This window comes from Stegostoma tigrinum, chromosome 5 (assembly GCF_030684315.1).
Source record: "Stegostoma tigrinum isolate sSteTig4 chromosome 5, sSteTig4.hap1, whole genome shotgun sequence".
In the NCBI taxonomy this organism is placed as follows: Eukaryota; Metazoa; Chordata; class Chondrichthyes; order Orectolobiformes; family Stegostomatidae; genus Stegostoma; species Stegostoma tigrinum.
The window spans coordinates 23,557,171-23,582,534 of record NC_081358.1 but is presented as its reverse complement, the minus strand read 5'-3'; the positions used below and the strand labels follow the sequence as shown (position 1 = coordinate 23,582,534).

General features: G+C 47.3%; 1 protein-coding gene across 1 annotated transcript in view; it reads left to right on the top strand.

Annotated features, from left to right (window-relative positions):
• LOC125452104 (uncharacterized) overlaps positions 1 to 25,364 on the top strand; it is a 462,089-nt gene that overhangs the window by 342,695 nt on the left and 94,030 nt on the right. Inside the window, exons 25-27 of the mRNA XM_048530109.2 lie at positions 10,141 to 10,215; positions 16,999 to 17,092; positions 17,465 to 17,535. Coding sequence (XP_048386066.2) covers positions 10,141 to 10,215; positions 16,999 to 17,092; positions 17,465 to 17,535 — 240 coding nt within the window. The remainder of the gene's footprint in view (positions 1 to 10,140; positions 10,216 to 16,998; positions 17,093 to 17,464; positions 17,536 to 25,364) is intronic.

Genomic DNA, 25,364 nt, shown 5'->3' with positions numbered 1-25,364 from the left:
ATAGATGAGTTGTAGTTAAGGAGCCTTTGCGATTGATCCCTTAGGTCCTGTAGAACTCCAGGTAGAGGCTCTGTTGAAATTGAGGTAACAGAGAGGTGGTATGCATTGTGTTCAGCAAAATCTGGCAGAGAGTCCTGCGTTCAACAGTAGTTTCTTACAGCGAAAAGAGCCTGAGAGGGATGGAGGTGGTGGTAATGATAACAGCACCTCATTGCCCACCTGCAAGAATAGCCTCCTACTGGGGAAGTGGCAGAAAGCTGGCAAAGAGCTCATGAACAAGCATCAGTGTGGAGAAGATGCTTCCCTGCATCAGATGTACACAGATAGAAATGAGCTACCTGCAGACGCCAATGAGTCATTAAAGAGAGTACTTCTGCTGAGGGACCATAATCAATGTTCCTGCCATGCTCGTGGAGGATCTGGCTCTAGTTGCATTGACAGTCATCCAGTGCCAGTTTGCCAGAAAGTGCACTGTGGTGCTAAACACCTCTGTGCTTCTCATCCCAGAGCTGCAGCCATATATCAATACATCAAGGAAGTCACTGACACCTTCTTTAAAAAGGTGCTGTCAATACACATGCAGACAGACTGAGAGAACCAGAAAATTCAGCCTCACGACTGGAATCTCCCAGATATAATGCCTCATAGATTGCCTGCATATAGCCTCCAACGCTCCCACTGGACAGCCAGCAACTTTCATCAACAGGAAAGGATTTGTCCAAGATAATAAAATGTGAGGCTGGATGAACACAGCAGGCCCAGCAGCATCTCAGGAGCACAAAAGCTGACGTTTCGGGCCTCACATTTTATTATCTTGGATTCTCCAGCATCTGCAGTTCCCATTATCAAGGATTTGGCCGATTAGTTTCTGACCATTGTCATGGAAAACTATGTGGTGCACTTATTATTCCAGGACTGGCTATGACAGAGAAATACTCCAGCACCCGCTTATCACAGCTTTTCACCTTTCCAGACCCACAGACTTCAAGATATGGATGCAATATGAATGGTCAAATATGGGAATGAACGTTCGGATATGGGGATGCAGGAATGAATGGCCAAATGCGGATGTGCGAATGAATGGTGCAATAAATGTGGAGTGAAGCATCTTTGCTGTGTTGGTAGATCTTTCTACATGGCGCAAACAGATCCAATTGTGTCAGCTGGTGATGAAGCCACTGCTCAATCCCCAATTCTAGCCAATGTACGGTTTGCCACTCAGCCTGTTGACTATTACTTGGCTAGCCTGTTCAAGATCCCTCTGGAAGCAGGATTCAGTGCAAGAGGACCTTCACTGCCCATTTCTTCTCACACTTTCTCCTTCTGCCGGTTTCTGCAAAATCACAGCTGGAACTTTTGTTGGAAATCTGTGGCATTACATCTGCCTCTCTGTTTTTAATTTACAAATTACATAAGGATCACATTTTGCTAACTGTTTGAAATGCAGGGTAATGTTATCCAGAGCACATTTAATTAATGTTCATAGCAACAGTGCTCAAAATACACATTATTTGGTATAAATCCAGTGTACAGTTTTTGAATAGAGAATGCAAAGAAACCTAAAACAAGGAGGTAATTACACCATTGATGGCTAATTATAGCAATCTTCCATATAGAAACATGATAACAGTCAGCAGGGTTCATTGACACGTGTTCAGCTATATGCTCAAACTATAAAAATTTTGAATTGAATAATTGAAGTTTGAAACAACATTCAGACAGAAATCCCACATAACAAACTCAAAGTACAATTAGTATATGTTAAGATGGTGAATGCCAGCTATCATGTCAGCATTTCAACCATGTTTTTGCCCTGTATCTTCTAACCATATTCAAACTATCATGCTAAATCAGTGCATGGTATCTTGACATTGAGGCTTACCAAATATGCATATGGCTAACAACTGCCCTCTGCCATCTGACCACACAGGAACAGCGCACCTCTAGTGACAGTCAGGCTGTAATGAGGAAGGTCATGGAGCAGATCATCAGTATCCTAAAGTATAGGTGGTTGGTCCACAAGGGGTAGTCCTCCAATACTCCCTAGAGCGTGTGTCATAATACATGCATCTTTCATATTCTTGCCATTATGTAGACACAGTCCTTATGGCCAGGACTTTGCTGATCACCTGAAGAAGGGTGGAGACTCCAGGGCATTATCACTCCAGTTTATCTTCCCCTGAGCAATTCTTTAGTCCCTGGTTCCCAGAAAAGATTCCTACATCTACATAGCTGTACACTTCCTCACCTTACCATTCTCTGATATGGACTATCATGGAAACAACTGAGTCAATTTCTTGCATTAAAAAACACAATTAAAAAATCATTCTGTACCAACTTCATCGAGCAACATTTCAAATAATGTATATAACTCCCAACTATTACTCCTTATCCTTTCCCTATGTGCCTGTCTTATGGCTATCATTCCCTTGCCTGCACAACACTACACCACTGGTTGCAGCTTGGAAGAAAAGCTTTCAATGGCGAGGCTGCAGGTGGCTTTGGAGAAGGCTACCCAAAAGCTCTAAGCCTTGACAGGGTGGTCTCTGAATAGACCTTGAAATTGGCAGCAGCAGTCAGGACTGCTGGTTGAAAGTGACACCAAGACACTAGCACAGATTTTGATTTGATTTGATTTATTGTAGTCACATGTACCTAAGAACAGTGAAAAGTTTTGTTTTGCGAGCAGTACAGGCAGATCATAAGGAACAAAGACAAACAGAACATAGGTGCTTAGATAGAGCCAGGTGTACAGGTTACAGCTGCACAGAAGGTGCACAAAACAAGACCAACATTATTTGATGTTTGAGAGGTCTATTCAACAAGTCTAATAATAAAAGGGAAGAAGCTGTCCTTAAAGGTGTTGGTGCATGTATTGAAGCTTCTATATTTTCTGCCTGACTGAAGAGGTTGGAAGAGAGTATTACAGGATGGGAGGGGTCTTTGATGAAGTTGGCAGACTTTCTGCAGCACTGAGAAGTGAAAATGAAGTCCGTGGTTGGAAGGTTGGCTTCCATGGTGATCTGGGCTATGCACATAGCTTTCTGTAGTATTTTACAATCCTGGGCAGAGCAGTTGCTTTTTGTAAACCCTACGCGTGATAACCTACTTAATGATTAGTCCTGTGTCTTTTTTTAAATTCCCCTTGAATTTGCTGTTGTTGCGCTTTTAGATCTACTTTCTTTAAATATTAAATCTAGCCATGCCTCAAATTCCATAGGTTGTTTAGAATCTGTTCTAAACAGACTAAAGAAAGAAACGAAAGAAAGTGCTCATGCCCAGAATCTTCAGAAAGTAAGCTTTAGCTTATTTTGCTAACAGAGAAGATATAACCATCTTCTGTGTCTGCTTAATGTTAAAATAATAAATGAAGGAAATTCTAGCATGGAATAACATGTTTAAAATCATATTAACTTGACCCGGATTTCTACATTGTCAGCAATATACACCAAGATGGAGAATTCTATTCCTGATTTGTCACAGCTGATTTCTTTAAAATAGATAATTTGGTGTTGAATCATGCTCAGAATTAAACTTACAGTGAGGCAACTGAATCTGTTGTGTCCCTACGGCTCTTTGAAAGAACTATCCAATTAGTCTTGTTCCTAGCTCTTTCTCCATTTCACTGCAAAGTTTTCCCTTTTTTAAATTCCTGGAATTAAGGTGCAATTTTTGTCCATCCTTAAATGCCCTTGAGAAACCGGTGGAGAAGCTGTCTTCTTGAGGTGTTGCAATCCATGTGATGTAGATACAATGACAATACAGTTAGGGAAGGATTTCCAGGATTTTAAACCAGTAACAGTGAGGGAATGGCAATACAGTTCCAAATCAAGAAGGTGTGTGACTTGCATGGGAATTTGCACCTGATGTGCAGTTGCTGCTCTTATCCATTTAGATATAGGGGTCAAAGGTTTGGAAGCAGACGGACCCTTGGTGACTTCATACATTGCATCTTGTGCATGATACTCACTTTGTATCCAGTGATGCAGGGATTGAATTGTGAAAGTAATAAATAGGAGAATTCCTGAGTATTGGTGGAGCTTCAGTCATCTAGTCGAGTGTACAGTATGCCATCATACACCCGATTTGTATCCTCGAAGTCATTGACAGGCTTTGAAAATTATGAAGATGAGTTAGTCACCGCAAAATCCCTCGCCTCTGCTCTGTTCTTGTAGCGACGGTATGTATGGAGCTGGTCCAATTCAGTTTATGGTCAACTGTAACCCCCAGGATGTTGATAGGGATGCAGCAATGATAATGCCATTAAGGAACAGTGGGAAGGTTCTCTCATTTTGGAGATGGAGTATGGTGTGAATGTTATTTGCCACAATATCAACCCGAGCCTGAATGCTGTCCACGTCTTGGTGCAGTTGTAGACAGACTGTTTCAGCATTTTAGGATTTATGGACTGTGCTTAACATTGTGTGATCATTTATGACCTTATGAAGGGAAGGTCATTATGAAAGCAGCTGAAGCTCATTTCATTGAGGGCACCACCCTGAGGGTGCTCCTGCTGGACCGGAGGTAACTGATTTCCAGCAGCCACAACCATCTTCCTTTGTACCATGTATGACCTTATAAACCTCTGTAAGGTCATTCCTCAAACTTTTACACTCCAGAGGAACAAAGCCGCAGCTGATCCAGCATCTCCTTATAACTCAAATCCTCTAGTCTCAGGAACACCAGTAAATCTTTTCTGAACCCTTTCTAAGTTAATAATATCCTTCCATGGCACTACTCAAATACTTAATATCGTGTGGGATTGTTGAAACAACAGAGTTTTGAAACTGAGGACAGAAAATGAAAAGGGGTTAAAATTGTTTCAGAGATAGTAGGAACTGCAGATGCTGGAGAATCTGAGATAACAAGTTGTAGAGCTGGATGTATACAGCAGGCCAAGCAGCATCAGAGGAGCAGAAAGGCTGCCATTTAGGGCCTAGATCCTTCTTCAGTTTCTGAAGATTGGTCTAGGCCTGAAATGTCAGCCTAAGATAATAAAGTGTGAAGCTGGATGAACACAGCAGGCCAAGCAGCATCTCAGGAGCACAAAAGCTGACGTTTCGGGCCTAGACCCTTTATCAGAGAGGGGGATGGGGTGAGGGTTCTGGAATAAATAGGGAGAGAGGGGGAGGCGGACCGAAGATGGAGAGAAAAGAAGATAGGTGGAGAGGAGAGTATAGGTGGGGAGATAGGGCGGGGATAGGTCAGTCCAGGGAAGACGGACAGGTCAACGAGGTGGGATGAGGTTAGTAGGTAGGAAATGGAGGTGCGGCTTGGGGTGGGAGGAAGGGATGGGTGAGAGGAAGAACAGGTTAGGGAGGCAGAGACAGGCTGGGCTGGTTTTGGGATGCAGTGGGTGGAGGGGAAGAGCTGGGCTGGTTGTCTGATGCAGTGGGGGGAGGGGACGAACTGGGCTGGTTTTGGAATGCGGTGGGGGAAGGGGAGATTTTGAAACTGGTGAAGTCCACATTGATACCATTGGGCTGCAGGGTTCCCAAGCGGAATATGAGTTGCTGTTCCTGCAACCTTTGTTTGGCATCATTGTGGTATTGCAGGAGGCCCATGATGGACATGTCATCTAAAGAATGGAAGGGGGAGTTGAAATGGTTCGCGACTAGGAGGTGCAGTTGTTTATTGCGAACCGAGCGGAGGTTTTCTGCAAAGCGGTCCCCAAGCCTCGGCTTGGTTTCCCCAATGTAGAGGAAGCCACACCGGGTACAATGGATACAGTATACCACGTTGGCAGATGTGCAGGTGAACCTCTGCTTAATATGGAAAGCCATCTTGGGGCCTGAGATAGGGGTGAGGGAGGAGGTGTGGGGGCAAGTGTAGCACTTCCTTAAGGCCCTCCGCTTCTTCCTTTCCCGCAGGCCCGACCAGTCCCCCTCCACCGAAACCCTCATCCGCCTAGCCGAACTCGTCCTCACCCTCAACAACTTCTCTTTCGATTCCTCCCACTTCCTACAGATAAAGGGGGTGGCCATGGGCACCTGCATGGGCCCCAGCTATGCCTGCCTCTTTGTAGGTTACGTGGAACAGTCCCTCCTCCGCACCCACACAGGCCCCAAACCCCACCTCTTCCTCCGTTACATTGGTGACTGTATCGGCACCGCCTCTTGCTCCGCAGAGGAGCTCAAACAGTTCATCCACTTCACCAACACCTTCCACCCCAACCTCAAGTTCACCTGGGCCATCTCCAACACATCCCTCACCTTCCTGTAACTCTCAGTCTCCATCTCAGGCAACCAGCTTGTAACTGATGTCCATTTCAAGCCCACTGACTCCCACAGCTACCTGGAATACACCTCCTCCCACCCACCCTCCTGCAAAAATTCCATCCCCTATTCCCAATTCCTCTGCCTCCGCCGCATCTGCTCCCAGGATGAGGCATTCCACTCCCGCACATCCCAGATGCCCAAGTTCTTTAAGGACCGCAACTTTCCCCCCGCAGTGGTCGAGAACGCCCTTGACCGCGTCTCCTGCATTCCCGCAACACATCCCTCACACCCCGCCCCCGCCACAACCGCCCTAGGAGGATCCCCCTCGTTCTCGCACACCACCCCACCAACCTCCGGATACAACGCATCATCCTCCGACACTTCCGCCATCTACAATCCGACCCCACCACCCAAGACATTTATCCATCCCCACCCTTGTCTGCTTTCCGGAGAGACCACTCTCTCCCACTCTCCGTTGTTCGCCCCACACTGCCCTCCAACCCCACCACACCCGGCACCTTCCCCTGTAACCACAGGAAGTGCTACACTTGCCCCCACACCTCCTCCCTCACCCCCATCCCAGGCCCCAAGATGACTTTCCATATTAAGCAGAGGTTCACCTGCACATCTGCCAATATGGTATACTGTATCCATTGTACCCGGTGTGGCTTCCTCTACATTGGGGAAACCAAGCGGAGGCTTGGGGACCGCTTTGCAGAACACCTCCGCTCGGTTCGCAATAAACAACTGCACCTCCCAGTCGCGAACCATTTCCACTCCCCCTCCCATTCTTTAGATGACATGTCCATCATGGGCCTCCTGCAATGCCACAATGATGCCACCCGAAGGTTGCAGGAACAGCAACTCATATTCCGCTTGGGAACCCTGAAGCCCAATGGTATCAATGTGGACTTCACCAGCTTCAAAATCTCCCCTTCCCCCACCACATCCCAAAACCAGCCCAGTTCGCCCCCTCCCCCCACTGCATCACACAACCAGCCCAGCTCTTCGCCTCCACCCACTGCATCCCAAAACCAGCCCAGCCTGTCTCTGCCATCCTAACCTGTTCTTCCTCTCACCCAGCCCTTCCTCCCACCCCAAGCTGCACCTCCATTTCCTACCTACTAACCTCATCCCACCTCCTTGACCTGTTCTTCTTCCCTGGACTGACCTATCCCCTCCCTACCTCCCCACCTATACTCTCCTCTCCACCTATCTTCTTTTCTCTGCATCTTCGGTCCGCCTCCCCCTCTCTCCCTATTTATTCCAGAACCGTCACCCCATCCCCCTCTCTGATGAAGGGTCTAGGCCCGAAACGTCAGCTTTTGTGCTCCTGAGATGCTGCTTGGCCTGCTGTGTTCATCCAGCTTCACACTCTGTTGTCTTGGATTCTCCAGCATCTGCAGTTCCCATTATCTCTGAAATGTCAGCCTTTCTCCTCCTCTGATGCTGCTTGGCTTGCTGTGCTCATCCAGCTGTACACCTTGTTATCACACGAAATGAAAAAGTAGTTCAACAGGATATTTTGAGAGAGGAGTTTTATGACTAAAACATTGGGCTTTAAATTTAGAGCAAAGAAGCTTGGGGTAAACAGTAAACAACTTGCCTATATAGAGCATCATTAAAGAAATAAAATGCTGCAGTATGCTTCACACAGGAGAGAGTGCACTCTGTAATATTAGGAATACTGACCAGAACCATGTTAAAAAAAACTTTCTATTGGGAATTATCATTGCATCACCACGCTTCCTTTCCTATTGGAAGTTTTGAAAAGAGGAAAGGGATTTCCCAGCCTTATGGTGATGTGTTTAGAGCCGCGGTCTAGTGAAAGTTTAGAAGAATGCATCAGAGTGGATCCTGAATGTCTTCCTGCCACTAAACAAGTTTCCCAGGGCAATCTGACAGTGGGAACAACACGATACGGACTAGCTGCAGCCATTCGATTGGGCCTATTTAATTACACATTGACCACAATTTTACACAAGCCTTACCAGATTTCATGAGGAGCATTGGCTCCATAAAGTATTGGCAATTGTTGTGCAGCGGTAGCGTCTCTACCTCTTGGTTCGGAGGTCTGTATTCAAGTCCTACCTGCCCCAGAGGTGCATAATAACATCTCTAAACAAGTTGGATAGATCATTTCTGAGCTGCGTAATGTCTCAGTTGTTTGCCTGCACAACGGAAAGTAGAGTTCATTGGCAGAGGAAACTAGACGCTAGTGAGTTCTGCTGGATTTACAAGCAGGAACAGCCAGGTCAGAGAACTGAAGGACCAGTGGTACCATTTAGCTTTGAAAGCAGTATCCAGAGATAATGATTGTAATGATCCCCACAGAGATCAATAACTTTCAAAAAGCCATATCAGTTTTACAAAGGATCACGTTTTGCTATCTCTCATTTTAAAACTTTTACTCTAAAATATACACTAAAACCAACATAGACAAAACACTATTTAGAAGTCAACGGACTTTTTTTTTTGTAAATTACTGTGTATCCCATTTACATCTTAACAACGTGAGAGTTTTTGGTTATATTTATACATTATTCTCTTCTCCTCATTGACATGGAGTCTCCAATTTAAAGCCCAGAGTTCCTCCTCTCTAACAGGATCCCTTCTCAGTGCGTTACCAAGGTGAACTTTCCAATGTGCTTTTAAACAAAGTCCCCTTTGCTTTACAATTTGAGTATAATCCTTCAGAAAGTTCCCTTTGGTGATTCGATGAACCTCCATTTTTCGCAGTCCTTGTTTCCTCAAATTTGCTTTCCATTCTCTGTTGGGTGTTGCCCCAAAAGCAGTCATTTTGTGTGGTCAGTTGAACAAAAGTCATTCCAGACTCAAAACGTTAATTCTGTTTCTCTCTACAGATGCTCCCAGACCTGCTGAGTTTTTTTCAGCATTCTCTGTGTTTATAGCTTATGCTGAGCACAGTGACATCTGTTATGGGTCCTCTTCTATAAATGTGATAGTCTGACTGCCTCCGAAAGCAGCAAGAACACTTGCATCCTCCTTTATGTTCATGTGTTAAAGCTTATATCTGACTTTTAATAGGGTTTGACATGGGCCCCCTGTCCCCCAGTAACAACTTCAGAAGGATCTGTTACCAGATAAAGCCCAGTACAATTTCATACCATCCCTATTCCAGTCTGAGCAGTGGCAACTAGGAGCTGGAAGAGAGTGGAATTAAATTGTGTCCACAGCCACCCATTAACTGTAGTTGTGGAAGTGAATTTAAGATCCAGTATTCTTATATCAGGCTTATACCAAGGACAGCCTCAAGACAATTGCAGAATCGTTCAGTAAACAACCAATCTCACATCAAGCATGTGAAAGATGTCTTCTTTGAGAGAGTTTGTGCCAGACCAGTCAGGCCAAGAGGATGATTAGATTTGTGGTCATGGCAGCATTTCCTGAGGTCCCTGGGTTTATAGACTGTATTATGTAACTATTATGGAACCCACAGAGCAAGTACATTAATATCCAGTAAAGACCCCTGTTTGCTCAATGTTCAAATATTTTGCAACCGTGGCAAAAAGGTTCTCAAGGTGTATACACGATGGCTGAGACAGACATGGGCTTCAAATCTTTTGTCCATCAGAACACATTTGTATATGGATCCTTGATTGAAGGGTGCTCATTAAAGATCTGGCTGCTAAGACCCATGTGAAACAGAAAACATTTTCAATCAGATTACTTATGATAATAGAGTAAGAAAAACACATATTTAAATCATTTGATTAAAAAAGGGATTTAAATTGTCTACCATGTACCAGATTACTATTGGCATTTCGTTTAAACATATCTGCCATTCCTATTTCAAGGAAAACAAGTTTACAAATGTTTTCTGTTTTAATAAGTTCATCAGGAATTTAGATTTTACGCTATCATAGTTGTGCAGTAATATTACATATTTTATATTTTACAGGAAGGCAAATGAAACTTTGAGTGCAAAAATCAAAGAGCAAAATCAACTTGTCTCCCACTTAACAACAGATAAACTGTAAGCAATCAAATATCTTAACAGTTAACAAAACTGCAGTGCCTGTCATGTATTGTATTATTAATTAGAATGTAATTAATACAAATTGAATATTACTGTTCAAGATAAAAACAGGGCCTGCAAGCTCCTGGTTAAAACAGCTTATCTATAATGCATTTTACAAACTTTGTTCGTAAATTTAATTTGTCAGATGTTTATTAAACTTGACAAATGCATTGGAAACATTTTGTGTCCAGCCATTGGGGTGGTCATGTTGAAAGCTGTTTTTAAGAACTATGTATGTGTAAATTCACTGATGATTAGATTCCTCAGCCAGATGTTCTACTGATAAGTATGCTATTTATTTGAAAAATAAACCAGGAAGGAAGAATTAGGAAACTTATTCAAACATAATTAACTGAAGTACTTGAAAATTACTGGCTATATATCTGCTCACGAGTCGTTTTCACAGGAAATTTTGTATGAACTGAGTCTCCTGAGGAATATCATTATTCAAAGTCTCTATTTTATGATTCATGTAGCAAACAAGCTAATCTAGTTATGTCACTATTTTTGATAGTTGGTCCAGAAATTCTGTACCTCTTTAGCTTCTACTCCAACATCAGATCTACAATGTGACATTATAAAGTAAAAAGAGGCCTTTTTCACCAGGTTAAGTAAGTTGACCATTCTCTGGAAAATCTCCATAAGTAGCTTGCCTGTTATAACTTGTAAATTTTAGGGTGTGTCTCATGTCATCAGAAATCTTCGAATGAATGGCAAACTTGGAAGTTTACAAAGGGAAATTCTTACCTTGGCAAGATTTCTATAAAACTCCTCACACAACAATAATTTTTGAAAATAAAGTTACATTTCTTTGTCCACTGTAACCAGGTTCTAACCCTGATCTATGCCTAGAAAATTAGAAGTTCCCAGCATTCCATGGGGGACCTAAAGCAAACACTGAGTTCCTCATTAGAAAATGCAAGGAACCTACTGTCAGTTTTCGGTGGACGTCCATTTAAGGCCAGTAAAGTGTGAACATTTTCCAAACAATTCCGAGAGTCAATCAGGACTTCTGCCTGGTTTCAGTGTTCAACTCCAGCCTGCGCTGCTGCAATAGCTATCTTCCCATATGAAAATCTGTGCCCTTATTCCTCCAGTTCTCCTGTTCCATTTTGAACACTGCATTGCTGTGAAGCTTAATCTCCTATAGCTGCTCTCTGACATTATTTTTCAGCAATTTTTAATACTTCCGTTCTCAAACTTTATATATTCTCTGCCTATTTATGACCTTTCTTAATAAAGTATGCCTTATGTTTACTTTTGTTTTACTTTGTTTATATTTAGGTTTGTTTCATTTCTTGTAGATCCCTCCCCCAACTGATTAGTTTGAAGTCTTTAACATCTCCGAAAACATCTTTTATGGTAGAATACTAGTCCAGGTTCAAATATCTTAATTATCTGTCTTGACCTTTGTCTTAGCCTGTACTTATGCATCAGTAAATGCATTCTTGTTTGTTTCAAGACCTTTTCTGTCTTTTTTAACAGAATAACATGCATTAAACTCTTATGCACTGAATAAAATTTTGAATCTTTACTACCTCAAGATTACACAAACTACAATTAGCGTTAAAGGCAGCATGAGAACCTTCCTCCCTGTTCTGCATTAACTTCCCGCTCTCACAAATTTTAAACCATTGATAACCTCAATTAATATTCTGATCTGTGACCCTAGTACTGATCTCTGTGGCATTACACCAGTTACAGATTGACATTCTAAAAATGTTCCCTTTTCCCAACTTTACATCTTCTATTGGTTTTGCCGGATGGTTTCCCTGAAATTGTTTGTCCTTTTGTTTGTATGTAACCAGAAATATTTACCATTGTTCTAAATGTAGAAAGTAATAATAATAGAAACTACTTGCTAATTGAGGCACTTAGGCCAGAAGTTTTGTTTATCAACTCCAACAGGAATGAATGAGGATGATGAAATTGATTATTTCAGTGAAGATACTGAACTATTGATATTGATGAGGGCAGAGTAGTTGGTAGTGGGCCTTAGTTAAGCCTTTGACAAGGTTCCACATGGTGGCCTAATTAGGACAGTTAGATCGCGTTATTTAGGCTGAACTTGCCAGTTGGATACAAAATTGGTTTAATGGCAGGAATCAGAAAGTGATGGTGGAGGATTATTTTTCAGATTGGAGGCCTGTGACCAACAATGTTTGTCATTTATGGAAATAATATAGATGCAAATACAGAAAGCATGATTAGTAAGTTTACGGTTTACACAAAGATTGGTGGTATAGTGGACAGTGAAGAAGGTTATAGAACATAGAACAAAAAACATAGAACAGTACAGCACAGAACAGGCCCTTCAGCCCACGCTGTTGTGCCGACCATTGATCCTCATGTATGCACCCTCAAATTTCTGTGACCATATGCATGTCCAGCAGTCTCTTAAATGACCCCAATGACCTTGCTTCCACAACTGCTGCTGGCAACGCATTCCATGCTCTCACAACTCTCTGTGTAAAGAACCCGCCTCTGACATCCCCTCTATACTTTCCTCCAACCAGCTTAAAACTATGACCCCTCGTGCTAGCCATTTCTGCCCTGGGAAAAAGTCTCTGGCTATCAACTCTATCTATGCCTCTCATTATCTTGTATACCACAATTAGGTCCCCTCTCCTCCTCCTTTTCTCCAATGAAAAGAGACCGAGCTCAGTCAACCTCTCTTCATAAGATAAGCCCTCCAGTCCAGGCAGCATCCTGGTAAACCTCCTCTGAACCCTCTCCAAAGCATCCACATCTTTCCTATAATAGGGCGACCAGAACTGGACGCAGTATTCCAAGTGCGGTCTAACCAAAGTTTTATAGAGCTGCAACAAGATCTCACGACTCTTAAACTCAATCCCCCTGTTAATGAAAGCCAAAACACCATATGCTTTCTGAACAACCCTGTCCACTTGGGTGGCCATTTTAAGGGATCTATGTATCTGCACACCAAGATCCCTCTGTTCCTCCACACTGCCAAGAATCCTATCCTTAATCTTGTACTCAGCTTTCAAATTCGACCTTCCAAAATGCATCACCTTGCATTTATCCAGGTTGAACTCCATCTGCCACCTCTCAGCCCATCTCTGCATCCTGTCAATGTCCCGCTGCAGCCTACAACAGCCCTCTATACTGTCACCGACCCCTCCGACCTTTGTGTCATCTGCAAACTTGCTGACCCATCCTTCAATCCCCTCATCCAAGTCATTAATAAAAATTACAAACAGTAGAGGCCCAAGGACAGAGCCCTGTGGAACCCCACTCACCACTGACTTCCAGGCAGAATATTTTCCTTCTACTACCACTCGCTGTCTTCTGTTGGCCAGCCAATTCTGTATCCAGGCAGCTAAGTTCCCCTGTATCCCATTCCTCCTGACCTTCTGAATGAGCCTACCATGGGGGACCTTATCAAATGCCTTACTGAAGTCCATATACACCACATCCACAGCTCGACCCTCATCAACTTTTCTAGTCACATCCTCAAAAAACTCGATAAGGTTTGTGAGGCATGACCTACCCCTCACAAAGCCGTGTTGACTGTATTTGATCAAGCCATGCTCTTCCAGATGGTCATAAATCCTATCTCTCAGAATCCTTTCTAACACCTTGCAGATGACAGACGTGAGACTTACTGGTCTGTAATTGCCGGGGATTTCCCTATTTCCTTTCTTGAAGAGAGGAATTACATTTGCCTCTCTCCAGTCCTCAGGTACGACTCCAGTGGAGAGCGAGGATGCAAAGATCTTCGCAAGTGGCGAAGCAATTGCATTTCTCGCTTCCCAAAGCAGCCGAGGACAAATCTGGTCCGGTCCTGGCGACTTGTCAATCTTAATGTTTGACAAAATTTTCAGCACATCAGCTTCCTCTATCTCTATCCATTCCAGCATGAACACCTGCTCTTCAAAGGTTTCATTCACTACAAAGTTTGTTTCTTTTGTAAAGACAGAAGCAATAAAACTTATTTAGGACTTCCCCTACCTCCTCAGATTCCACACACAAGTTCCCTATGCTATCCCTGATCGGCCCTACTCTTTCTTTGACCATTCTCTTATTCCTCACATAAGTGTAAAATGCCTTTGTGTTCTCCCTAATCCGTTCTGCCAAGCCTTTCTCGTGCCCCCTCCTGGCTCTCCTCAGACCATTTTTGAGCTCCTTCCTTGCCTGCGTGTAATCCTCTCTAGCTGAACTTGACTCTAGCTTCCTCCACCTTATGTAAGCTACCTTCTTCCTTTTCACAAGAAGCTCCACCGCTCTCGTCATCCAAGGTTCCTTTATCTTACCCCTTCTTGCCAGTCTCAGAGGGACATATTTATTCATCACTCGCAACAACTGTTCCTTAAACAGTCTCCACATGTCTATAGTTCCCTTACCATGGAACAATTGCTCCCAGTCCATCCTTCCTAACTCATGTCTAATCGTGTCATAGTTTCCACTTCCCCAATTAAATATCCTCCCATTTTGCCTAATCCTCTCCTTCTCCATAGCTATGTAGAATGTCAGGCAGTTATGGTCACTATCACCAAAATGCTGCCCCACCACAAGATCTGATACCTGCCCCTCCTCGTTTCCGAGCACCAAGTCTAGAATGGCCTCTCCCCTCGTCGGCCTGTCAACGTACTGCGTTAGGAAACCCTCCTGAATACACCTTACAAAAACAGCTCCATTCAAATCTTCTGCTCGAAGGAGGTTCCAATCAATATTAGGAAAGTTAAAGTCACCCATTACAACAACCCTACTGCGTCCACACTTTTCCAAAATCTGTCGACCTATGCTTTCTTCAGTCTCCCTGCTGCTATTGGGGGGGCCTGTAGTAAACCCCTAACGAGGTGACAACTCCCTTGCTGTTCCTAATTTCCACCCATACTGACTCAGTAGGCAGATCTTCCTCGACAATGGAAGCTTCTGTAGCTGTGATACCCTCTCTGATTAGTAGTGCTACACCCCTTCCTCTTTTTCCCCCTTCCCTATTCTTTTTAAATGTTCTAAACCCTGGAACATCCAGCAACCATTCCTGCCCCTGAGAAACCCATGTCTCTGTTATGGCCACAACATCATAGCACCAGGTACTGATCCATGCTCTAAGTTCATCACTTTTATTCCTGATACTCCTTGCATTAAAGCAAACACACTTTAACCGATCCCTTGGTTCCTTTCCAGGAAAATCCTTCCCACTAGCTGGTCTACCTCTTGCTACTGCCTCACCTGCATCAACTCTCACCTCCGGTATACAGCTCAGGTTCCCACCCCCCTGCCATACTAGTTTAAACCCTCTCGAACTACTCGAGCAAACCTTCCACCCAGGACATTGGTCCCCTTCCAGTTCAGATGCAACCCGTCCTTCTTGTACAGGTCCCACCTTCCCCAGAAGGCATCCCAATTATCTACATATCTGAAGCCCTCCCTCCTACACCAGCTGCGTAGCCACGTGTTAAGCTGCGCCCGCTCCCTGTTCCTTGCCACGCTATCTCGTGGCACTGGTAGTAAACCAGAGAACACTACTCTGTTCATCCTGCTCTGCAGCTTCCATCCTAACTCCGTGAAATTACTTTTTATATCCTCAATCCTATTTCTAGCTATATCATTAGTGCCAATATGTAACACGATTTCTGGCTGTTCGCCCTCCCCTTTTAGAACCTTATACACCCGATCGGAGATGTCCCGGACCCTGGCACCAGGGAGGCAACATACCTTCCGGGAATCCCGATCCTCACCACAAAATCTCCTGTCAATTCCCCTAACTATCGAGTCCCCTGCCACGAGTACTTTTCTATTCTGCTCCCTTCCCTTCTTTGCCACAGTGTCAGGCTCAGTGCCAGAGAACTGACTGCAAAGAGATCTTGGTAAATCGGCTCAATGGGCTGAAGAGTAGTAGATGGAGTTTAATTTGGATAAACGTGAGGTATTTCATTTTGATAAAAACAAGACGACAGGTACTTATGCAATTAAAAGTAGGTTTCTGGGTAGGATCATAGAATAGAGATATAGGGGTTCAGATACATAATTCTTCAAAGTTTGCTACATATATAGGTAGGGTGGTTAAGAAGGCATTTAGCCTGCTTGCCTTCTTGCTCAGACCTTTGAGGTAGAAGTTGGGATGTTATGTTGAGATTTTACGGGACATTAGTTCAGCCTGTTCTGGAGAACTGTGTCCATTTCTGGTCTCCTTGTTATAGGAAGGGTTTTATTATTAAGCTGGAGAGGGTTCAGAAGTGATTTACCACGATGTAGCTTGGAATAGAGGTTTTGAGTTATATGTTCAGGCTGGATAGCCTGGGACTTTTTTCACCAGAGTGTAGAAAGTTGAGAGGTGACACAGTCATGAACGATGTAGGTAAGGTGAATGGCAGGTGTCTTTTCCTTAGGGTAGCAGATTTCAAGACTAGGGCACATATTTTTAAGGTGAGAGACAAAAGGGTTAAAAAAGACATGAGGGGCAATGTTTTTACACAGTGGGTGGTTCCTGTGTGGAATGAACTTCCAGAGGAAGTGGTGGATGCAGGTATAGTTACAACTTTGAAAAGACATTTAGATAAGTACAAGAATAAGAAATGTTTGGATGGATATGGGCCATAACGCACATAGGTGGGATGAGTTTGGTTTGGGATTATGGTCAGCATGGCCTGTTTGGACTGAAAGGTCTGTTTTCGTGCTGTATGACTCTGACTTTATATGGCTCCTAATTAAGTCACTGAGATGCGAGCATTTAGGAAAAGTGCAATTCAAAATCAGAATATCATTTCACAGTCTCTTACAGGAAACCATTGATGGTTTGAATCAAGAATTGAAGAAAGTTAGAACTGAATTAGAAGAAAAGAAAACTTATACAGAACAAATACGGGTATGCTAAATAAATCCTATTATTCCATTGTATTACTCACTTATATGCAGTGACACTTGCAACTGTTTTTGCTTTACTAACTAACTACATTAAGCCACGTACTCGCCTTTTCATTCCTGCATGAGTTCATTTGTTCAAAGCTGCATGAGTTAATAGTAACTCCAATGTAATTCTTATGTATCACTTGAATAAACAAATTCATTGCTTAACTGGTAATAGGCGCTAGATTTGGATAGTCAAGTAAATTTAATTTCTTCCTCAGTGATTTAACAAAGATTGTCTTTTTTTGATAAATCAACATTCCTGAAATTCTGTAACTACTGCTTTTGTCCTCATATGCAAACTCAATACATGTTAATGTCTATTAAATAGGCATTACAGAACCATTCTGCCAATCAGCAGATACTGCTCAATCAATTCAGAGGTCTTTTGGAAGATCAAGAGTAAGTACTTGTATCATTTGTATGTCTTCTACTACATTACAGCTATTTATGTGAAAAATTTTTTCAGCACTCAGACAATTCACTTGCCACAATGAAGTTGAAGTCATTTAGTGTTACAGAACTCATGTTGCTAAAGCATGGCAATTTTGTTGAAGCATTTCATCTTGCACTCATCCGGATATAAAGGGGAACCAGTAGATGTAGTATGATTGGATTTCAAAAAGGCTTTTGACAAGGTATCACATAGAAGGAAACTTTATTAGACAATAGCTCAGTATGTCGGAGGGAGTATACTAGTGTGGATAGAGGATTGACAATATAATAGAAGACATAAAGTTGAGAAAAAGGGAGAATTTTCAGGATGTCAACCTGTAACGGGTGGAATGTCATAGAGGTCAATGCCCGGGTCACAATTATTTACCATTTATATAATGGCTTGGATGAGAGAATGAATGTACTATCGTCAAGTTTACAGACGGCACAAAAATAGGTGAATGGGAGGTTGGGTGTTGAAGCCTCCACACACTTAGGTTGACATTTCAGTGCATACTAAATGCCTGCCCTATTGGGAGTGGTCCAAATCTTGCCTACCAGCATGGTTGAATGCAAAAGATATGCTGGAACTTCTCAGACAAGTGAGAACTTGTTTTATGTCCATATATCCTTGAAGAAAGCAGGATCAGTAGCTAAGGTGGGTCAGAGATATGTGGGATGCTTGCTTTTATTTGTCAAGGCATTGACTGAAAGAGCAAGGAGATTATGATGGAGCTGTATGTAGCGTTAATTAGGCCATAGCTGAAATACTGCACTTCTGGTCACCACACTATAGGAGAGATGTGATTACACTCGAGAGGTACAGAAGAGATTCACCAGGATGTTGCTGAAGTGATTAGTCAACAAAGGTATTAAATAGGCTGTGTCAGAGATAATAGGAACTGCAGATGCTGGACAATCTGAGATAACATGGTGTAGAGCTGGATGAACGCAGCAGGCCAAGCAATATCAGAGAAACCGGAAAGCTCATGGAAGAAGGGTCTAGGCCCGAAACATCAGCTTTCCTGCTCCTCTGATGCTACTTGGCCTGCTGTGGTCATCCAGCTCTACACCTTGTAATCACATTTTAAATATGCTATGGTTGTTTTCTCTGAACAAAGATGTATTTGGAGGAGGTGGCTTTGACTAAGGTCTAAGTTATGAGGGTCATTGATAGGGCAGATTGAGAGAAGTTTTGCATAAGAACATAGGAACAGGAGTAGGCCATTCACCCCCTCGAGCCTGTTCTGCCCTTTTTCTTTAGCAGAGCCATCAGTAACTGGGGCATTTTCAGGTAAGATTGAGAAAACATTTTTCGTCCAGAGGGTACTCGGTATCTGGAGCTCACTACCTAAAAAGGTGATAGAGGAGGGAGCTCTCAGGAAATTTGCAAAGTATTTGGATGAGTACTTGAAATTCCATACTGTACAAGGCTATAGGCCAAGTGTTGGGAAATAGAATGAAGAAAGATGCTTGATGACTGGTGTGGACACGTTGAAATGAAGGGCCATTTTTCCTTGCTATGAAAACTTTTTTTTTCTCTGACTATGACAGAAAAGTACAAAACTCTCCCAATGTTTCGACTAAAATTTCTACTTCGGCCAAAGCTGCCAAACACGTGTTTTGAGCATTTATTCATATCTTGTTTATAAGCTGTTTTCTTACCATTTTCAATTAAATATTGGCTCAGTTGCTTATGACACAATCAACTTTAATGATTTTTTTGGTATATTTGCTTTGCTTGTTGAAATATGTTACTCGTATTCCCTTTCTTTATTTCAGAAAATAAAGGTTTTTGAAAAATGTATGGAAGTTCATTTTCATTGTCTTGGCCATGATAAAGTTCTATTACTACATTAAGTATACAAAGATACTCATTACTTGGAGTATTAAGAGAAAACTCTAAAGTTTTGATCTGCTGAAGCAGATGCTAATAGAGATCCTTGTAATGGGCACTAAAGGATGTCAACCTGTTTGAACGATTTGACTCCCAGTCTTTGCAGGAAAACTGGAGAAGAGTTCTAGCTTTGCAGTTCCATTGAATCCACTAGCTATGTAGAAATACATCTATCTCCTAGATCAAGCAAACTTTGTGATTTTAGGTTTGCTGGGGATTGTAGAACCCAACTGCCCAGAGTATTTTTGCAAAATGTTAGATAAAAATGAGGCTACAGTTTCATTATGACATTTAAATTAGCAACCCACCACTTGTAAGCAGGTAAGCTATCTGCTATCACCACCCATGTACCCTCCCCCCACGCCTTTAAAACCAGAAGTGGGCAGATTGATTTCAGGGTTCATGTTTGTGACACTTGTAGCTTCTGTTTCTCTCACAAGACCAAACTTCATTTTGTTCAATCTAGTGAGAATTTGGAAGCAACAGGAGATTCTGTGAATAGGAGGTGATTGCACGTGAGATATTCCGGCACAAGCAGGTTACCACCAGCAGGCCCCTTCCTGGGAACAGCAGTCTCCACCACTTCAAACGAGGCTGAGGGACCAACTCCTAAACCACCAGCAGAAGTGATAATATTCACCCAATCCAAGTTTGGGATCCTTGCTAATTGACATTTTCTTTTAGTCAAACGCTGCCTCAATTTTAAGATTCAGCTTCCATTTTCAAGCTCTTCCACAGCCCTTGAACCGACATAACTTCTACAAGCCGAATACTCTCCAAAGCATCTATGCTTATTTAATTCTGACCTTTCTGGAAAGTTTCCACTGTTAGATCCATCTATGATGGAACAACTATGTTTAGTTGCTTTAGCATATGACCTTGAATTACTTTCTTAAACTTCATCATCCTTTTTCATCCGTTAGGTTCTCTTTAAAACCTACCTTGTTGATAAGGCTTTTGACATTTTGTCCTAATTTCTCCTTATGTAACTTAGTGCCCAAATGTACTTTATATCAATGTTGTCTCTAAACTGAGCATAACTGCTGGGAAGCTCTGTGCACACCAATCTGCATGTCAAAGAATGACTTCTGCACAAACCTCAGAGATATGAGCAGTGGCAAAAATAAACATAAAGGGTATGTAACTTCATAGGGCTCAGATAACGTACTTTGGAACATTTTATTCCATTAAAGGTACTGTATGAAAGCAAGTTGTTGGTGCTATTACATCTATTACTGATTATTTACCTGGAACACTACAGCCAGAAAAAGCAATTTTGACACATAATGAAAAACAGAAAGCATTGGAGAAACTCAGCAGGTCTGGCAGCATCTGTGTAGAAAAGTACAAAGTTAATGTTTTGAGTCCAAAATAACTTTTTTGGAATTATTTTCATATTCAGTGTCATTTGCAGAAATAGGGTCAAAAATAATCAGCACTGATTACTCATCCAACCAAAATCTTAGTCCTGTAAGTAAAATTAACTGGTCTTCACAATCTTTAGATAACCAGTTCCACACCAATCTGGTTGACTCCGAACTTCACTCTGAAATGACCGAATGTAGTGATTGTTACCAGGTGTGCCTTGTTAACTACGAGGTTCTTGATTGGGGCTGTTATCCTGGGCCAATCCGGAAAGCCTTGGCTGATGAATATAACCAGGAAATTAGAATCTACTTCTGAATGAGCTGCGGCAGGGCAAGTGGTACTGTCAACCCCTCCCCCATCTCTCTCCACTCACCCACTCACCCACTCACCCACTCACCCACTCACCCACTCACCCACTCACCCACTCACCCACTCACCCACTCACCCACTCACCCACTCACCCACTCACCCACTCACCCACTCTCTCTCTTCCACCCCCCCCACTCTCTCTCTTCCCCCCCCTCTCTCTCTTCCCCCCCCTTCTCTCTCCTCCCCCCCCTTCTCTCTTCTCCCCCCCCTCTCTCTCTTCCCCCCCCACTCTCTCTCTCTCTCTCTTTCCCCCCCCCCAACTCTCTCTCTCTTCCCCCCCCGCAGTCTCTCTTCCCCCCCCCCCCCGCAGTCTCTCTTCCCCCCCCCCGCAGTCTCTCTTCCCCCCCCCCTGCAGTCTCTCTTCCCCCCCCCCCGCAGTCTCTCTTCCCCCCCCCCCCGCAGTCTCTCTTCCCCCCCCCCCGCAGTCTCTCTTCCCCACCCGACTCTCTCTCTCTCTCTCTCTCTCTCTCTCTCTCTCTCTCTCTCTCTCTCTCACACCCCCACTCCTCGTTCCCCCCCAACTCTCCTCTCCGCGCCTGCCCACTCTCCTCTCCCCCACCGACTCTTCCCCTCCCCACTCTCCTCCTTCCCCCCCCTCCCCACTCTCCTCCTTCCCCCCCCTCCCCACTCTCCTCCTTCCCCCCCCTCCCCACTCTCCTCCTTTCCCCCCCCTCCCCACTCTCCTCCTTCCCCCCCCCTCCCCACTCTCCTCCTTCCCCCCCCCTCCCCACTCTCCTCCTTCCCCCCCCCTCCCCACTCTCCTCCTTCCCCCCCCCTCCCCACTCTCCTCCTTCCCCCCCCCTCCCCACTCTCCTCCTTCCCCCCCCCTCCCCACTCTCCTCCTTCCCCCCCCCTCCCCACTCTCCTCCTTCCCCCCCCCTCCCCCACTCTCCTCCTTCCCCCCCCTCCCCACTCTCCTCCTTCCCCCCCCCTCCCCACTCTCCTCCTTCCCCCCCTCCCACTCTCCTCCTTCCCCCTTCCCCTCCCCCCCCCACTCTCCTCCTTCCCCCCCCCCACTCTCCTCCTTCCCCCCCCCCCACTCTCCTCCTTCCCCCCCCCCACTCTCCTCCTTCCCCCCCCCCACTCTCCTCCTTCCCCCCCCCACTCTCCTCCTTCCCCCCCCCCACTCTCCTCCTTCCCCCCCCTCTCCCCCCCCCCACTCTCCTCCTTCCCCCCCCCACTCTCCTCCTTCCCCCCCCCCCACTCTCCTCCTTCCCCCACCCCACTCTCCTCCTTCCCCCCCCTCTCCCCCCCTCCCCACTCTCCTCCTTCCCCCCCTCCCACTCTCCTCCTTCCCCCCCCTCCCACTCTCCTCCTTCCCCCCATCTCTCCCCCCCCACTCTCCTCCTTCCCCCCCTCTCCCCCCCCCACTCTCCTCCTTCCCCCCCCCCCCACTCTCCTCCTTCCCCCCCCCACTCTCCTCCTTCCCCCCCCCACTCTCCTCCTTCCCCCCCCCCACTCTCCTCCTTCCCCCCCCACTCTCCTCCTTCCCCCCCCCCCACTCTCCTCCTTCCCCCCCCCCACTCTCCTCCTTCCCCCCCCCCACTCTCCTCCTTCCCCCCCCCCACTCTCCTCCTTCCCCCCCCCCACTCTCCTCCTTCCCCCCCCCCACTCTCCTCCTTCCCCCCCCCCCACTCTCCTCCTTCCCCCCCCCCCCACTCTCCTCCTTCCCCCCCCTCCACTCTCCTCCTTCCCCCCCCCCACTCTCCTCCTTCCCCCCCCCACTCTCCTCCTTCCCCCCCCCACTCTCCTCCTTCCCCCCCCCCCACTCTCCTCCTTCCCCCCCCCCCACTCTCCTCCCTTCTCCCCCCCCCCCACTCTCCTCCTTCTCCCCCCCCCCACTCTCCTCCTTCCCCCCCCCCCACTCTCCTCCTTCCCCCCCCCCCCACTCTCCTCCTTCCCCCCCCCCCACTCTCCTCCTTCCCCCCCCCCCCACTCTCCCCCTTCCCCTCCCGCCCCCACTCTCCTCCTTCCCCCTTCCCCTCCCCACCCCACTCTCCTCCTTCCCCCTCCCACTCTCCTCCTTCCCCTTCCCCTCCCGCCCCCACTCTCCTCCTTCCCGCCCCCACTCTCCTCCTTCCCGCCCCCACTCTCCTCCTTCCCGCCCCCACTCTCCTCCTTCCCGCCCCCACTCTCCTCCATCCCGCCCCCCACTCTCCTCCTTCCCGCCCCCCACTCTCCTCCTTCCCGCCCCCCACTCTCCTCCTTCCCGCCCCCCACTCTCCTCCTTCCCCCCCTCCCACTCTCCTCCTTCCCCCCTCCCACTCTCCTCCTTCCCCCCCTCCCACTCTCCTCCTTCCCCCCCTCCCACTCTCCTCCTTCCCCCCTCCCACTCTCCTCCTTCCCCCCTCCCACTCTCCTCCTTCCCCCCCTCCCACTCTCCTCCTTCCCCCCCCCACTCTCCTCCTTCCCCCCCCCCACTCTCCTCCTTCCCCCCCCCCACTCTCCTCCTTCCCCCACCCCACTCTCCTCCTTCCCCCACCCCACTCTCCTCCTTCCCCCCCCTCCCACTCTCCTCCTTCCCCCCCCTCCCACTCTCCTCCTTCCCCCCCCTCCCACTCTCCTCCTTCCCCCCCCTCCCACTCTCCTCCTTCCCCCCCCTCCCACTCTCCTCCTTCCCCCTCCCCACTCTCCTCCTTCCCCCCCCCCCCCACTCTCCTCCTTCCCCCCCCCCCACTCTCCTCCTTCCCCCCCCCCCCTCCTCCTTCCCCCCCCCACTCTCCTCCTTCCCCCTTCCCCTCCCCACCCCACTCTCCTCCTTCCCCCCCCTCTCCCCCTCCCCACTCTCCTCCTTCCCCCCCCTCCCACTCTCCTCCTTCCCCCCCCTCCCACTCTCCTCCTTCCCGCCCCTCCCACTCTCCTCCTTCCCCCCCCTCCCACTCTCCTCCTTCCCCCCCCTCCCACTCTCCTCCTTCCCCCCCCCCACTCTCCTCCTTCCCCCCCCCCACTCTCCTCCTTCCCCCCCCCCACTCTCCTCCTTCCCCCCCCCCTCCTCCTTCCCCCCCCCCACTCTCCTCCTTCCCCCTTCCCCTCCCCACCCCACTCTCCTCCTTCCCCCCCCTCTCCCCCTCCCCACTCTCCTCCTTCCCCCCCCCTCCCCACTCTCCTCCTTCCCCCCCCTCCCCACTCTCCTCCTTCCCCCCCCTCCCCACTCTCCTCCTTCCCCCCCCCTCCCCACTCTCCTCCTTCCCCCCCCCTCCCCACTCTCCTCCTTCCCCCCCCCTCCCCACTCTCCTCCTTCCCCCCCCCCCCACTCTCCTCCTTCCCCCCCCCCCCCACTCTCCTCCTTCCCCCCCCCCCACTCTCCTCCTTCCCCCCCCCCACTCTCCCCCTTCCCCTCCCGCCCCCACTCTCCTCCTTCCCCCTTCCCCTCCCCACCCCACTCTCCTCCTTCCCCCTCCCCACTCTCCTCCTTCCCCCCTTCCCCTCCCGCCCCCCACTCTCCTCCTTCCCGCCCCACTCTCCTCCTTCCCGCCCCCACTCTCCTCCTTCCCGCCCCCACTCTCCTCCTTCCCGCCCCCACTCTCCTCCATCCCGCCCCCACTCTCCTCCTTCCCGCCCCCCACTCTCCTCCTTCCCGCCCCCCACTCTCCTCCTTCCGCCCCCCACTCTCCTCCTTCCCGCCCCCCACTCTCCTCCTTCCCCCCCTCCCACTCTCCTCCTTCCCCCCCTCCCACTCTCCTCCTTCCCCCCTCCCACTCTCCTCCTTCCCCCCCTCCCACTCTCCTCCTTCCCCCCCTCCCACTCTCCTCCTTCCCCCCCTCCCACTCTCCTCCTTCCCCCCCTCCCACTCTCCTCCTTCCCCCCCCCACTCTCCTCCTTCCCCCACCCACTCTCCTCCTTCCCCCACCCCACTCTCCTCCTTCCCCCCACCCCACTCTCCTCCTTCCCCCACCCCACTCTCCTCCTTCCCCCCCCTCCACTCTCCTCCTTCCCCCCCCTCCCACTCTCCTCCTTCCCCCCCCTCCCCACTCTCCTCCTTCCCCCCCCCTCCCACTCTCCTCCTTCCCCCTCCCCACTCTCCTCCTTCCCCCTCCCCACTCTCCTCCTTCCCCCCCCCCACTCTCCTCCTTCCCCCCCCCCACTCTCCTCCTTCCCCCCCCCCCCTCCTCCTTCCCCCCCCCCACTCTCCTCCTTCCCCCTTCCCCTCCCCACCCCACTC